The 16,237-nt window shown below is 35.7% G+C and overlaps 1 protein-coding gene and 2 pseudogenes across 1 annotated transcript; all 3 read left to right on the plus strand.

Annotated features, from left to right (window-relative positions):
* LOC104698983 lies at nucleotides 451–5,615 on the plus strand (annotated as a pseudogene).
* LOC104698984 lies at nucleotides 6,885–11,104 on the plus strand. Its single transcript, XM_010414349.1, has 6 exons — nucleotides 6,885–7,614; nucleotides 7,675–7,985; nucleotides 8,052–8,264; nucleotides 8,494–10,038; nucleotides 10,124–10,444; nucleotides 10,577–11,104. Exons 1-6 carry the CDS (start codon nucleotides 6,885–6,887, stop codon nucleotides 11,102–11,104), a joined length of 3,648 nt encoding a protein of 1,215 aa, XP_010412651.1.
* Nucleotides 11,275–13,151, plus strand: LOC104791127 (annotated as a pseudogene).

Consider the following 16,237-nt stretch of genomic DNA (forward strand, 5'->3'; position numbering starts at 1 on the left):
AATTATATGATTTAGGGTTTTGCTTAAATAGACTTCTCTGTGGAATTTTCGTAGTCGACTTTGTTATGCCATCAATTATTAATATTATATTAATACCGATAATTTAACCAAACCGTTAGCTGAACCTAACCGAATTTGTACCGATTCCTTGTTTTTAACCTAACCGGATAATTTAAAGATATATATACTTCTTTCTGTAGGTCAAACCTAGTTTCTTACGTGATCTCTCTCTCTCTCCGAACTTTCTCTCTCCAAAATTTATCTCTCAAAAATTTCCGAAATTGTGTTCTCGGAAAGTCAGATTCTCAAACTTCTCTTTTCGAATCTCAAGAACATCTCATATAAGTATTTCTTGGTTTATCGTCGGCGATTTGCTTTTGTTACGCTGTAGATATTTTTGTTCGTAAATATATATGTTCTCATCTTTTTTTGTTCATTTTGCACACAGATATGGGGTTGCACAGCTACACTCAGCCATCTTCTAGTTCTTTGCAAGTATGGAGTGAAGGTCCACCAGAAGTAAACTTTCTTGGCCTAACAGTTGGAATTCCTGACAAATGTTTCTGCGGAAGGGAAACCGTTATGAAATGTTCCACCACAGCCGACAATCCTGGAAGAATTTTCATTGGATGCAATAACTATGAGGTTGTTAGATTGTCTGGTGGTTTATTTGTTGTTATTATTTGAGTATATAATATTCTCATGGTTTATTTATTTCTATTGTATAGGATGGAGAGGACCATATTATGAAATAGTGGGAAGAGGCTATTATGCGAGAACTTCAGGCAATGAAAGGTGGACTTGCTGACCAAAGGGATTCTATAACAGTCATCCTGGAAAATGATGAAATGATGTGGGTTCAGCAGGAGCTAGACAAAGTGAAAGATCAGATGAAAGAATTACGTCTGTCAGTTCGGCGTGTAAGGGGGCTGGTCGAGAATGTCTTAATCGCCGGTATAATATTCATCGTGGTATTAATCTCTTTGGTTTCGTAGATCTTTCAATTAAGTTCTAAAATTTGTGAACCTTTCTTCATTTTGTCTGTTTGTTTGAATGACGTATTTATGTCTGTAATCTGTGAACTTGCTTTAGTTTTTTTTAATAGTTGGATGACTTCGTTGATTTCAATTCAGTTGATAACTGTTTACATATTGTCGAAAAATTAAGATTATGAAGTCTACTACTTAATCTGTGTAAAGAAGTCAGGCTTTGAAGTCTGCATATTGGTTTTATTCGAGGCGACGGTTTGCCTTACTTGTTTGACAATCAGATAATCTTGAGGCAATTGCTGAAGCATCATCTCTGTTAAGGGATACGATAGCTGAACCATATCTGTTTATTTGACAATCAGATAATCTTCTACATCCATTTCACCAAGCTCAGCGTATGTACAACCGTGCCGCAAAAAAACATTCTCCCACCTTTGCGTCCATCCATGTCAAAATGCCAAGACCCATTTCTCGTCAGCCATACTCCAAAAACAACATGTATTTGCGCCATTTACCTGAAAGAATAAGCAGCAAGTTAAAATACCATAAACCCTAAACCCTAAACCCTAACCCCTAAAGCCTAAGGAAAGCAAAAAGTATAAAAATTTTATCATCGTCAAAATATACATAGGCAATTACATAACCGATATAACACGTACGAACTAAAAAATAAAAAAAAATCTTTATAAATTTCCAATTACAGACCATTTCAATTGTACAGACTTTAGAGATAAATCCAACAGTTTGACTTCCTAAATAAGTATAATTTAATAACCTAACTGCCTATGAAAACTAAAAATTTGATTTCTCCATATGTATAATACATAATCATTTCAAAAACATACAGAAGCAAGTACATACCATATGTCAAAGAGTACAACAAGAAAATCTTTAAAATTATTCACCAACTTGTTGCAAATTGGTTTTCAAATTCTGAGGACTTCATGTTGATGTCAACATTGTATACATAAACAAGTCTCTATACATAGACTACTTGTGGTCTATTTTTGCAATTACAATTTAATAAAGCAGACACCTTTTGAAGTCTACTATTATTGTTGACTTCTTTTGTTGTCTTCCTTTGTTAATTTTTGGGTCAGTTATGCAATTCAAAACATAAAAAAGAGTAGACTTCTTTGAAAGTTTCAGAAAGTTAACTTCGAATACAGTCTACACTGGTTATTTTGGCAATTGACCAAACCATTGACTTTGTAGTAGACTTCTATCTAATAAGTAGACTTCGTAAATCCGTCAACTATAAAAGTTAGACTTCGTTGTAGTTAGTTTTGCAATTGACCAAATTTGACTTTTCACAATTAGACTACTTACGAAGTCTCCAGAAATGGTGACTTCGTTTGCAGTCTGCACATGTCATTTTTGGAGTTGACCAACATTTTAATTTTTTCACTAATAGACTTCTTTTGCAGTCAACTTGGTAATTTTTTATAAATAATATTATGGTCAATACTTTTATATTTTGGTCAATTGCAAAACTAACCACTATAGAAGTCTACTACCTTTTTTCATGCGAAGACTTCGTCTAACAGTCTGGACTAAAAAGTCAATAATTTGGTCAATTGCAAAAATACACTTTAGTAGACTGTAAAGGAAGTATCCGTTAGAAATATTATAATGCAGTCTAAGACATATTTTTTTGTTTCCAAATGAAATTAAGGAGACTGACATTTTAGTATACGGGCTCGAAACTCGATAAACATTAAATTGCAAAACTGACCAAATAATAGACTTTACATTATATTATGATGGTTCGACTAACAAATGAAGTCTAATTTCAACAAAACCATAAGGAAAATCACGAAATCTACCGGAAAATAACCTGACGGTGGTTGTTTGCAATGTCAAACACCATGGACGTCGTCTTAAGTCACCACGGAAGAAACCCAGCGCCAACTTAATCACTATCCAAGAATCATGATATATAACAAGATAAATATTTTCTAGGATTAAAATGGAGAGGAGATGGAAGAAAATGAAGTTCTCTTAGCATTGACTGTTATTTAAGCTTACAAATTCAGGTTGTTAAAGCATTAAGAGCTTCTAATTTGGTTGTTCATGGTTGTTGGAAAGTTGATGGCGGTGGTACAACCGTAAATAAAAGAAGAAGATGAGGATATGAATGTAATAAACATTTTCGCAAGAAATTCAAATAAATCAGAAATAATGGCATTTTTGTGAATAAAATGAATGGACAAAGATTTAATAGAGAGAAAGTGACAAATGTTGGAGAGAGAAAAAGGGGTCTAACATTGCAATTGACTCAAGCAATTGATTCAAGTTTGTAGTCTATTTTTGCAAGTGTCCCAAATTATAATAAGTTTTTTAGAAGAAAAAAATAGAACATCATTTATTATAGTTTGTAAGTATATATATTAGATTTTAATGTTATTAAAACCTTAATTAGATTTAAAATCCTTAATTAGTTTTAATATATTAAATTATCATTTAAGTATTTTAGAAGAAAAAAATAGAATATCATTTATTATAGTTTGTATGTATATATTAGGTTTTAATAACATTAAAACCTTAATTAGATTTAAAAGCCTTAATTAGTTTTAATATCTACAATATATTATTTATCATAGTTTATAAGAAAAAATCAAATATCATTATTATAGTTTGTAAGTAATATTAGATTTTAATGTTATGAAAAATCCTTAATTAGATTAAAAATCCCTAATCTGTTTCAATAGCTACATTTTTTTAGTTAGCATGTACTGTGATAACTATAAAGCCTTAATTAGTTTAAATAATAACAATATTTTATTTATTATATTTTGTAAGAAAAAAATCTATATCATTTATCATAGTTTATAAGTAATATTAGATTTTCATTATATGAAAAATCATTAGCAGTATTTAAAAGCCCTAATTAGTTTAAATAGCTGCCATATATTATTTATTATAGTTTGTAAGTACTGTATATACAACTTTGAAGCTGAATCGCATCATAATCATATCTAAGCATTTGCTTTTGGAGCGTTCCTAATTAATCTGTGCCAAATTGTTGTTTCCTTTCAACTAAAATGGAACAAAAAGGGTATGAAACTTTGTTTCGTCCATATTCTGTCAACTCTAAAAGATCTTTATTTTTTGTCATTTGTTTTTTATTATACAGCAAAACTGGTGGTGAAGGTTTGAGAAATGTAGATGTTGTAAACGAAGACATGATCAGTGAGTTGCCTGAAGATTTGCTTCTGCATATATTGTCTTCACTTCCAACAAAAATTGCTATAACCACTAGTGTTTTGTCTAAACGTTGGAGATCTCTTTGGATGTTGGTGCCAAATCTTAGGTTTGATTGTGAGGATCCAGAGAATGTTTGCAGATCTTTAATTTTACATAAAGCTCTCGTTTTAAAGAGTTTGCATTTGAGAGTTGAATATGATTGGGATGCTTCGGATATTGGGAAAATGGTTGGAACTGCTTTTGCACGCCATGTGCGAGAGTTGGTACTCAGTTTTGCATTTGAAGATAAAGGCTCAGTAAGATTTCCGAGTGTTTTGTTTAGTTTCAATAATACACTAGAGATCTTGAAACTGGAGGGTTCAATTCTTTTGGACCTTCCTTCTCCGGGTTATTTCAAGTCCTTGAGAGAGCTGCACCTTTACTTTGTACACTTCAAAGACGAAAAATCTTTTTGCAACCTTTTATGTGGCTGCCCTAGTCTTGAAGATTTGGTCGTGAGTATATCTGGCAATGTGGAGACCTTCACTTTTGCGGTGCCATCGTTGCAAAGACTAACCATATATGATAGTTACTCAGAAGAAGGTAAGGGAGACTATGTAATATATGCTCCTTCTTTGAAATACTTGAACCTTGATGGGATCCATAGCCTTGATTTTTGTCTGATTGAGAATGCGCTAGAGTTGGTGGAGGCTAAAATCAGTAACGTTTTATATATAGCTAATGAAAACATTTTGGAAACTCTAACTCACGCCAAGCGTCTTTCCTTAGACTCACCCTTACAGGTAATTTTTAGATTTAAGATTGTTACATGGTTTTATACCTAATTGGGCTGACATTTGTTTTGTTTACCAATGTTGTCTCATGCACAAGATTAAGTATCTCTTTGGTAAAGTCTTCTATCAGCTTCTATCTTTGGAGCTGTATACAATCGAAGAAGAGTGGTGGAATATACTTTCGCTCATGCTCGATAGTTCTCCTAAATTGCAAATCCTCAAGCTCATCGATGTAAGTCATTACATTAGTCAACTACCTCTTTATTCTTTTCCCAGTGCTCTTTCTGATCTTAAAATTATTACATTGATCTCAGTTACGGTGGTATAGTTATAAAAGGCTCTCTGGTGGACCGGAAATGGAATCAACCAAAATATGTACCTGAATGTTTGTTGTTCCATCTTGAGACATTCGTTTGGATAAATTACGATTGGCAACGAGAAGATGAGAAAGAAGTGGCTACGTACATTTTAAAAAAACGCAAGACGCCTGAAGAAAGCAACTCTCTCCACAAAATCCATCAATTCAGAGGAGCTCGAGAAATTGGAAAAAAGACGTGAGATGCTCAAACAGTTGGCTACTGAGGTCAGGGCTTCAGATTCATGTCACCTCGTGTGTGAAGCTGATACCTACAATCGTAATTGGTAGGATATATTTCTTTTCAATTAGGATTTCTATATTTTGTGGATTTATAAAACTGGTAGGATATTATTATGTTATTAAAAATATCTACATATACGTCTTCTTTCTTCTCCAGACTCTTTATGCAACTGCTTGATCCTTTTATATACTTATAAACACAAGTAAATAGCTGAATCTAATCACCTTAGACAGCGTTTGCATTTGCGTTTGGAGCGTTCCTAATTAATCTTATCTGAAGCAAATCGTAGTCTCTATTCAACAAAAATGGAACAACATCAGTTCATTTATGTTTTGCTTAAATTCCGTTTCCATGGTTTTTGTAGTTGCAAGCGTTCCAACCAATAATATAAATATCGATAATTGCTTATGTATTAACTCTGTTTAGTGTTTACCATTTTTCATAATATATTTTATACGTATAATCGTTATTTTTTTTTGCATGGTTACTTGATTCATTATGACTTTTGATTTAATATTTTTTACTTTAAGTTTATTTGTCATATTTTATCATAAGTTTCCATTTTGATGGTTATACTTTTTTTATTAACAGTTATATAATATGTTCAATATTTATGTAGTTTTGGTCATATTTGTTTTTATATATTTTCCAAGACAACTTTAATTTTATTTGTAACCTATACTTTCAAACTATTTTGTTACTTTCAAATTATATCATGATACATAATTCTAAATTTTAAAGTTTTGTTATATATATTTTTTAAAAAATATTTTTCTGTGACATGGCAAGGGATCTGAGTTCTAATACAAGTAGAATTATTAATGAGAAGGCAATATTTGGTAGAAACAGAGTAATTTTTTTTATCCTTTTTTATGGAGACTGGTAGTTATGTTGTTGAATTTATTGTTTTAATTGTTAAATAGGTACTCACTAAAATAGAGGTCAAAGCCAAAAAATAAATCTATAAAATGCTGCCATTCATTGTCTAAATTTTTTTGTCTCCTTTTTTTTATTTTTTCTTTTTTCTTTTACTAGTTGTTAAAGGAGACTATTGTGGATAAGCTCCTATATTGTTCTTATTTATCTTTGTATTCTGATAAGGACATGTTGTCCGATAGTTTAGCAACTTTAAGCTTATCGCTTATGGTGTGTCTCCTGTATAAATACTCTTCTTATGAATGTGAATAAGACAAGTTGGTTTGATATCAAAACTCTACATGGTATCAGAGCTAAGATGTGTTTAAATAAAAATAAAAAAAATTCTTCTTCTCATTTTTTTTTTCTCTTATTGTTTGTTTCTTCTGTGTCAAGCTACAATGGTAAACGAAGAAGAAAGTAATGCTTCCGCTCTCAAATTTTGGTCTGAAGTACAGTTACCAGATGCACCGGTGGTGTCTCCTTATACTTTGTCTAGTTCCGACAACCCCAGGGCTATGATCTCGTCTGTTTTGTTAACCGGTGATAACTACAATAAGTGGGCAACTGAGATGCTCAACGCTCTCCAAGCCAAACAAAAAACTGGTTTCATAAATGGAGCAATTGTACAACCAGCTCGTGATGATCCTGACTATGAGAATTGGTTGACAGTGAACTCGATGATTGTTGGGTGGCTACGAACCTCTATTGAACCTAAGGTTCGATCTACCGTTACTTTCATCACCAATTCTCATCACCTGTGGTCGGATTTGAAGCAACGTTTCTCAGTGGGAAACAAGGTGCGTGTTCACCAAATTCAAGGTCAGCTTGCCTCATGTCGCCAAGAGGGACAATCCGTCATAGATGTTTCTGGTGGAAATAGGCATGTGGGTTTCCTTGCTCATACTGATGTTTCTGGTGGAAATAGACCTGACTCTATCTTAAACAAGGGACGCCTCTCGTGTTCTCATTGTGGATGTACCGGTCATGAGAAGCGCGATTGTTGGCAATTGGTTGGTTTTCCGGACTGGTGGACAGAACATAATGAGAAGGGTCCCAATGGCCGTGGTACAAGTAGTCGAGGAAGAGGTGGTCGTGGTTCTAGTCCTGCCGGTGGCGGTCATGGACGCGGTTAGACTATTGTTGCTCATGCTACAAGCTCCAACTCCTCTGCTTTTCCTGAATTTACAGATGATCATCTTCGCGCCTTGACTCAGCTTCTTCAAGAGAAATCCACCAATGCCAATCCAAGTCCTGCGGGTTCCGACAAGTTGTCTGGTAAGCTTAATCTTGGCAATGTCATCTTGGATACAGGTGCGTCCCATCATATGACTGGGACGTTATCCTTGTTAACCGATGTTGTTCCTATCCAACCAAGTCCGGTTGGATTCGCTGATGGTAGTAAGGCGTTTGCTGTTAGTGTGGGAGTGTTTCCTCTTTCAAACAATGTCAAGTTGACAAATGTTCTCTTTGTGCCATCGTTAAACTGCACATTGATCTCTGTTTCTAAAAATTTGAAACAAACAAAGTGTCTTGCTACGTTTACTGACACGATTTGTTTTCTACAGGACCATTTTTCGAAGAATTTGATTGGAAGCGGTGAAGAGCATGATGGTGTGTATTACCTAACGGATGTAGCTACAACGAAGATTCATATGGCTAAAGGATTTCCTGATCAAGCTTTATGGCATAGGCGTTTAGGTCATCCGAGTTTCTCTGTTCTTTCAGCTTTACCTCAATTTAAACGTGTTTACTCTTCTGTTAGTTCCTCGTCTTGTGAGGTATGTTTTCGGGCTAAACAGACAAGAGAAGTGTTTTCTGATAGTTCAAATAAAACTCAAGAGTGTTTTACAATGATTCATTGCGATGTTTGGGGACCATACCGACTTCCTTCCTCTTGTGGTGCTGTCTATTTTTTTAACAATTGTTGATGATTTTTCGAGGGCTGTGTGGACTTATCTGTTACTCGAAAAATCCGAAGTTTGAAGTGTTCTTACTAATTTCTTGAAGTACACGGAACGACAGTTTGGAAAAACTGTTAAGACGGTTCGTAGTGACAATGGGACGGAGTTTATGTGTCTTGCATCTTATTTTCGTGAAAATGGTATCATTCATCAAACATCTTGTGTTGGGACACCGCAACAGAACGGTCGTGTCGAACGCAAGCATCTTCATATTCTTAATGTTGCTCGGGCTTTGCTGTTTCAGGCAAGTTTACCAATCAAGTTTTGGGGTGAAGCAGTTCTAACAGCTGCATATTTGATAAACCAAACTCCGTCTTCTATTCAATCTGGTTGTTCTCCTTATGAGATTCTTCATAAAAGCAAACCGGATTATGATCAACTTCGTGTTTTTGGGTCAGCTTGTTATGTTCATCGTCTAACACGTGATAAGGACAAATTTGGACAGCGTAGTAGGGTGTGCGTATTTGTTGGTTATCCTTTTGGCAAAAAGGGATGGAAAGTCTTCGATATTGAACGGAATGAATTTTTGGTGTCTTGCGATGTTGTTTTCCAAGAAAACGTGTTTACTTTTGCCACATCACATGGTTCTTCTCCGTTGTCTGTTCCTCCTTTGGTTGTCTCCGGTGATGATGACTGGTTGGTTCCGACTTTGTACGACAGGGGGAGTCCTGCAACGAGCCTTCCTTCTGATCAAGACAACAACACCGGTGGAGATTTACTTGTTGTTGGTCTGGATCCTATGCCATCATCGGCGCCTCCTATTGTTGACAACACAGAAGATGTCTCTTCTGTTCACCCAGACTCTGCTACTCCACTAACGCCTGCAATAACTGGTTCTCCAGACAGTCCGGACTCTGTTTCTGCAATTGTTTCGGTTCCACAGTCGGTTCCCACTCCTCCGTCGAAACACTGTAAGAGCATTCGTACTACACAACCTTCTGTGAGGTTACAAGATTATGTCCTCTATAATGCTACACACACACCATCACATCACGCTCTTCCCGGCTCACCTACTCAGTCTTCGACATTGGTGCAAGGTACGTCTCCTTATCCTCTAACAGATTTTGTGTCTGATGAAAATTTTTCCCCTAGCCACCATGCTTACTTGGCTGTTATCACTGCTAATACGGAGCCAAAGCATTTTAAGGAAGCTGTTAAAATCAAGGTTTGGAATGATGCTGTTGTTAAAGAGGTTGATGCTTTGGAACTTCTTCGGACTTGGGATGTGTGTGATTTGCCTCCTGGCAAAATCGCCATTGGCTGTCAATGGGTCTTCAAAAATAAGTATAATTTCGACGGTATGTTGGAACGTCACAAGGCTCGCCTTGTTGCTCTTGGCAATACTCAAGTTGAGGGGGAGGATTACAGGGAAACTTTTGCTCCTGTTGTTCGTATGACGACAGTTCGTACTCTTCTTCGTCTTGTGGCTGCTAATCAATGGAAGGTTTATCAGATGGATGTTCATAACGCCTTTCTCCATGGTGATCTTGAAGAGGATGAAGCTTCCTCCTGGTTTTCGTCATTCTCATCCTGGCAAAGTTTGTCGCCTTCACAAGTCTCCGTATGGTTTAAAACAGTCCCCGCGTTGCTGGTTTAAGAAGCTGTATGATTCTCTACTTAAGTTTGGCTTCATTCAATCCTATGATGATTACTCATTCTTCTCTTATTCCCACAAGAACATTGAATTACGGGTGTTAATCTATGTTGATGACCTTATCATTTGTGGAAATGATGGGCACATGCTTACGAAGTTTAAAGAGTATCTTGGTCGTTGTTTTGCAATGAAGGATTTGGGCAAACTGAAATATTTTCTTGGTATCGAAGTAAGCCGTGGTCCGGACGGCATTTTCTTGACACAACGTAAATATGCTCTTGACATCATTGCTGATACTGGTAATCTTGGTTCTCGTCCAGGTTATACTCCTCTTGAACAGAATCATCGTCTTGCTTCCGATGATGGTCCTTTGCTTTTGGACCCTAAGCCTTACCGTCGTTTGGTTGGTCGGTTGTTGTATCTTCTTCACACTCGACCTGAACTCTGTTATTCAGTTCATGTTTTGTCTCAGTTCATGAAGTCTCCGAGGGAGGCTCATTTAGAGGCTGCTTTGTGAGTTGTTCGGTTTCTTAAGGAGTCTCCTGGTCAGGGTATTATGCTTAAGGCGGACATGGATTTGTCCATTGATGTATATTGTGATTCGGATTGGAGTTCTTGCCCGAAAACTCGTCGTTCCTTAAGTGCTTACGTTGTACTACTCGGTGGTTCGCCCATTGCTTGGAAAGCTAAGAAGCAGGACACAGTTTCCCATTCGTCCACCGAGGTCGAATATAGGGCTATGTCATTTGCACTTAAGGAGATTAAATGGTTGCATAAGTTGCTCAAGGGTTTTGGTATCAACCGCGCTGCGCCTACTCGTTTGTTCTGTGATAGCAAGGCAGCTATTCATATCGCCTCTAATCCAGTGTTTCATGAACGTACTAAGCATATTGAGAATGATTGTCATGCTGTTCGGGATGCTGTTCGTGATGGCATTATTACTACTGAACATGTTCGCACCACTGAACAGTTAGCGGATATCTTTACAAAGACTCTTGGTCGTGATCAGTTTCATTATATTATGTCCAAGTTGGGGGTTCAGGATCTTCACACTCCAACGTGAGGGGGAGTATTGCGGATAAGCTCGTATAATGTTCTTATTTATCTTTGTATTCTGATAAGGACATGTTGTCCGATAGTTTAGCAACTTTAAGCTTATCGCTTATGGTGTGTCTCCTCCATAAATACTCTTCTTATGAATGTGAATAAGACAAGTTGGTTTGATATCAAAACTCTACATAGACCGAGATAATAGAATGGGAAAACGTCAAGATTGGTCAGTGACCGCTTGTGTTTTCCTATTCTTGTCTCTGGCATCACAAGTCCATTGTACGAGCCAAACACATTTGTCCCGGTCTAAGCTAGGAGTTCGTTCGTTATGTGACAATAATGTGCTTCCTCGCGTGCTATCGCCAAAGGAAAAAGATCTAATCAAGGAGCTCCCTCGACAATCCTCTGACGTTAGTTTCAGACAGTATGGCGGTTATGTGGCTGTAAACGAAACAGCTGGTCGATATTTATACTATTATTTAGTGGAAGCCATCAAACCCTGTGACTCTACTCCTCTTGTGATCTGGCTAACCGGAGGTACACATAGATAATAATCCCACTACGTACAAACTCTTTTTATATTGGAACTATTTATATTTCTATAATCAGACTCTTCTAAAAAATTGAAATGATAATTAGTCTTTTATAGCTACTATCTAATTTTTGATGAGGAAGTATTTTTTTGTCATAATCATTGAGACTTAAACGAGTATCTACTTTTAAAAAAAAACACAGGACCGGGCTGCTCATCTCTAAACGGTGGGGCATTTCAAGAGCTTGGTCCATTCCGAGTACATGAGGACAAGACGCTATTCCGCAATCCTTATTCATGGAACAACGGTACATACATATACCTTATAAAAGTCTATTATTAATGACTCTTATAAGCTTTGATGTATATTCACAAGATATAATGAGATTAGTCAGTATGCAACTAATTACACGTATGGATATGCATGCAGAGGCGAACGTGTTGTTCTTAGAAACGCCTGCAGGCGTAGGATTCTCGTACTCGAAAACTGAAGATGCGGAGAAAATTGGGGAACAAGGGGACACGCTAACAGCAGAATATAATTACATGTTCTTGTTGAATTGGCTTGAAAGATTTCCGGAATATCAAAAAAGAGAAATTTACATCGCCGGTCAGAGTTACGCCGGCCACTATGGTCCCCAGCTTGCCCAGATTATCCTTCGCCGTAAGGCCCGTAACAACCAAACCTTCATCAACTTATGAGGCATGATGATTGGTAATGCAGCACTTGAGGTGAGTTCCGTGGATGAACATACCCAACAATATTTTATGAGTCATGGTTTCTTGTCCCAAGAACTTGTGGACAACGTCGACAAATTCTGCACCATAGACAAGTTATCTGATATGGATAAGTGCATAGAATGGCAACACAAAGTAGATAATCAAAAGAAAAATGTGGAGGTTTACAATATATACGCTCCAATGTGTATAAACTCCACATCGAGCAGCAAACTCTAGAATTGCACGACAATAATGAACGTTGATCCGTGCTAAGCCAATTACGTGAATGCTTATTTTAACATGAAAAATGTTCAAGATGCGATACATGCCAACACCACAAATTTACCGTACCCGTGGGCCGCTTGCAATGATGGATTGGCAAGCAATTGGAACGATATTCAAAAAGAAGAGTCAATGATTCCTGTTCTTCACGAACTGATGGGTAAGGGTGTCCGAATGATGTTTTACAGTGAAGACATGGACGCAGCAGTTCCGTTTACATCTACATTGGCCACGCTGAAGGATAATCTAACGGTTGTAAATGAATGGCTTTCGTGGTTCACCGAAGGGCAGGTGGGAGGGTACACAGTGGATTACAAAGGGAACTTGTCCTTTGCAACTGTGAGAGGAGCAGGTCATAGTGTCCCTATGGACCAACCTATACGTGCTCTTACTCTCTTTAATTACCAACTTTATCCGTAACACTCCTCTCCCCAAAACACCATGATTTGTGTAACATGTCACCCCTATGATAAATTAATAAGACACTTTGGTTCAATGATTGAATGATATATGAATATCATGTTTTTTTAAATCGTATATGTGAAAAAAAAAAAAAACTCCCGCCAATTTCTTCCTTTTGCATGTTGTTTATATAAGAGATATTTGGCAAAATGATACATTTTTCAAACATAATTAGACATTCACTATTTACAATTAAAAAAACCCACATTTAACACTGTTTGACTATTTTCTCAGTTTTTTTTGTCATTCAACAATATTCCTAATTACATTTTATGCCATTGTACAATTACTTTCCTTTTCTTCATATTTCTTGATTTTTCAAATTAATATAATTTTTTTAGAAAACTTCTTAGATACAAAAAAATATATTTTGTTCTCTACAATTTGATATGAATTTTGTTTAATAGTTTTTAAATATATTATATACCTCTTTTGTATCAGTACACTTTATTAAGCTCGATGATTTAAACCGTACTCAAATATTGCTGGATGGTTTAAATCGTACTCAAATATTGCTGGATGGTTTTAACCATACTCAAATATTGCTGGACGGTGTGAATCTATCCAACATGCTGGGTGGTTTAAACCGTACTCAAATATTGCTGGATAGTGTGTAGTGGATAGTTTAAACCTAACTCAAATATTTCTGGACTATGTGAATCTATCCAATATGCTTGATGACTTAAACCGTACACAAATATTTGCTGGACGGTTTGAATCTATCCAACATGCTGGATAAATTCACACCATCTAGCAATATTTGAGTACGGTTTGAATCTATCTAATATGATAAATTATTTAAACCATACACAAATATTGATGTACAAAAGATAAAATAGTTAATTGAAAACAGTTAATAAAAAATATATTTGAAATTATTAATACAAAATACATATCAAATTATAAAGAAAAAAACAGAGATTTTTTGTATGTGGAAAAAATAGAAATAAAAAATATATTAATAAAGATTATAATAATTAGGAAAAGAGTAATATGATAAAAAAGAAAAAAAATTAAAAAAATATATATAGAAAGAGAAAGAGAGAGAGAAAGAAAATGTATAAGCAAACACAAAAATATTAAAAAAAATCAGTATGTTCCTTCCCACTCTTCCTTTCTCTCATATTTTTCTTCTCTCTACTCTTTCGTCTCCAAAACCATCGATTTTTTGGTAATGTCCTTCCATCACCTCTTATACACTCTGATTTCTATCTCTAATCACCTCTATCTCACACCATCCTGTTTTCTTTATTATAAATAGTGAATATATCATTTTGATAATTAAGTTAAAAAAATGTACTAAAACCCGAGCAAATCCTTTATATAATTAGTCATTTTCAGGTCTAAATGGACATATACATGTACGTGTGTGATACAACACTCTACAAATTATTTTATTAGGTTAATTATTGTCAAGCAAACAAAATGTCGAAATCATCAAGCATAAGATTAATTAATACAACAGTGGTCACGTACACAAATATTCTCAATCCGAAAAATGCATTGTGTCTCGTCCAAAGATATATATATATATATATATATATATATTCGATTATTTTTTTATTCATTTCATTGCGATTTGTTTTGTTTTCGCTTCATAGCAATAATGGATTCAATTTATAACCCTAAAAAAAACACATCGGTCTCATTCTCATACGTGTTACTTGAAAGTCACACTCGTCGTCTTCTTTCTTCTCAAGATCATGTATTTTAGTGGGATCTCAACTGCATTAGTTTCGAAACTCTGTTAGGGTTTCCAATTTGGTTTAAGATAACACAAGTGAATCGTTTTGAAGCTGGATCGTCATCAACTCATCATATCTTAGTTTTTAGCCGGATTCTTGAGTTAGGCTGCGTTTGCGTTTGGAACTGTTCGTAGTGCTATAGCGCATTAGCACTGGGAAGGATTTAAAGAGAAAATTTTACCCCTAGTAAAAATTCTTTGGAGCTGCATATAAACGAAGAAGAGTGGTGGAATCTTCTTTCGCTCATGCTCGATTGTTCTCCTAACACTACAAGAAAACATGTTGTTTGAGACTCCAAAAATCGTCCCAAATTGGTCGCAAATACACTATATACGACTGCTTTGCGACCGTTTTAAATAGTCTGTTAAAAATTGGTCGCAAAATAATTTGGTCCCAACATAGTCGCAAAACACCGACCACTCAGTGACCTCATTCATGGTCTTAAATTTGCTACTGCATTAAGACTGTAATACGTAGTCATATATTATAGACTAATTAGGGACATACATTTGTAGCGACGTTTTTGTTACTCTTAACTTATAGTCGTATATTTGAGACTGAATTGTGATTGTAACTAAAGTGTTATATTAGAAAAAAAAATAAAAAAAAATTAATTGATATACAAGAAAAGGAAATTAATAATAGTTTTTATTTGTTTCTTAAATTCATTATATATAATCAATATATCTATAAAACTATATCTATAGATGGGAACGGCCAAAGCCACCGAGGTGTATTATTGCGGCGACGGAGAACAAAACTGTGACGGTGACGGAGAACAAAACGGTGGCGGCGGCCAGAGGGTTAGAGATGCGACGGTAGAGAAATCGAGATGTATTGGTGGTGAACTGGCGGAAGCTTCAAAATGTAGTGGCGGTGGTAAAAGGTGCGAGCATCTTCGGTGGTCGTCCACTTCCACCACCATCTCCGATGTCATCGTTGACACAAGGTAAAAGGTAAGAGCATCTTCGGTCGTCGTCCACTTCCACCACCATCTCTGATGTCATCGTTGACACAAGGGTCTTCAGATCTATCACCTCTGATGTCGTCGTTGACACAAGGGTGTCATGTCCGGTGAAAACAACAGCTCCATAGACATACTCTATGTTTCTAAGCTTGGAATCACTTAAGAAGAATCTGCTGAATCTGTAGACATACTCTGTGTTTTAAAGCTCCGTAGACACAATGGAAAGAGAGAAGATGAGGAAAAGAAAAATTGATTTTATTTAGAGAAAAGAAAAGACACGATGAGCATAAGAAAGAAAGGAAAACAAGGGATGATTTTTGTCCGTTAGATCAACTCAATCAATTGTGGATGATAAACCAAAAGGCAATCCTTGCCTTTCATATTAGCCAATGAGATTTTTTTTTTTTTTTTTTTTTTTTTTTTTTTTTTTTTTTTTTT

Source organism: Camelina sativa, chromosome 6, assembly GCF_000633955.1.
Source record: "Camelina sativa cultivar DH55 chromosome 6, Cs, whole genome shotgun sequence".
Classification (NCBI taxonomy): Eukaryota; Viridiplantae; Streptophyta; class Magnoliopsida; order Brassicales; family Brassicaceae; genus Camelina; species Camelina sativa.

What these genes read in the sequence shown, in the direction of transcription:
- LOC104698984 (XM_010414349.1), top strand. Translation starts at nt 6,885, where the DNA reads ATGGTAAACGAAGAAGAAAGTAATGCTTCCGCTCTCAAATTTTGGTCT. An exon ending in TAAACTGCACATTGATCTCT is followed by an intron (nt 7,986 to 8,051) that starts GTTTCTAAAAAT and finishes TGTTTTCTACAG; the next exon opens with GACCATTTTTCGAAGAATTT. An exon ending in TTAGTTCCTCGTCTTGTGAG is followed by an intron (nt 8,265 to 8,493) that starts GTATGTTTTCGG and finishes AATTTCTTGAAG; the next exon opens with TACACGGAACGACAGTTTGG.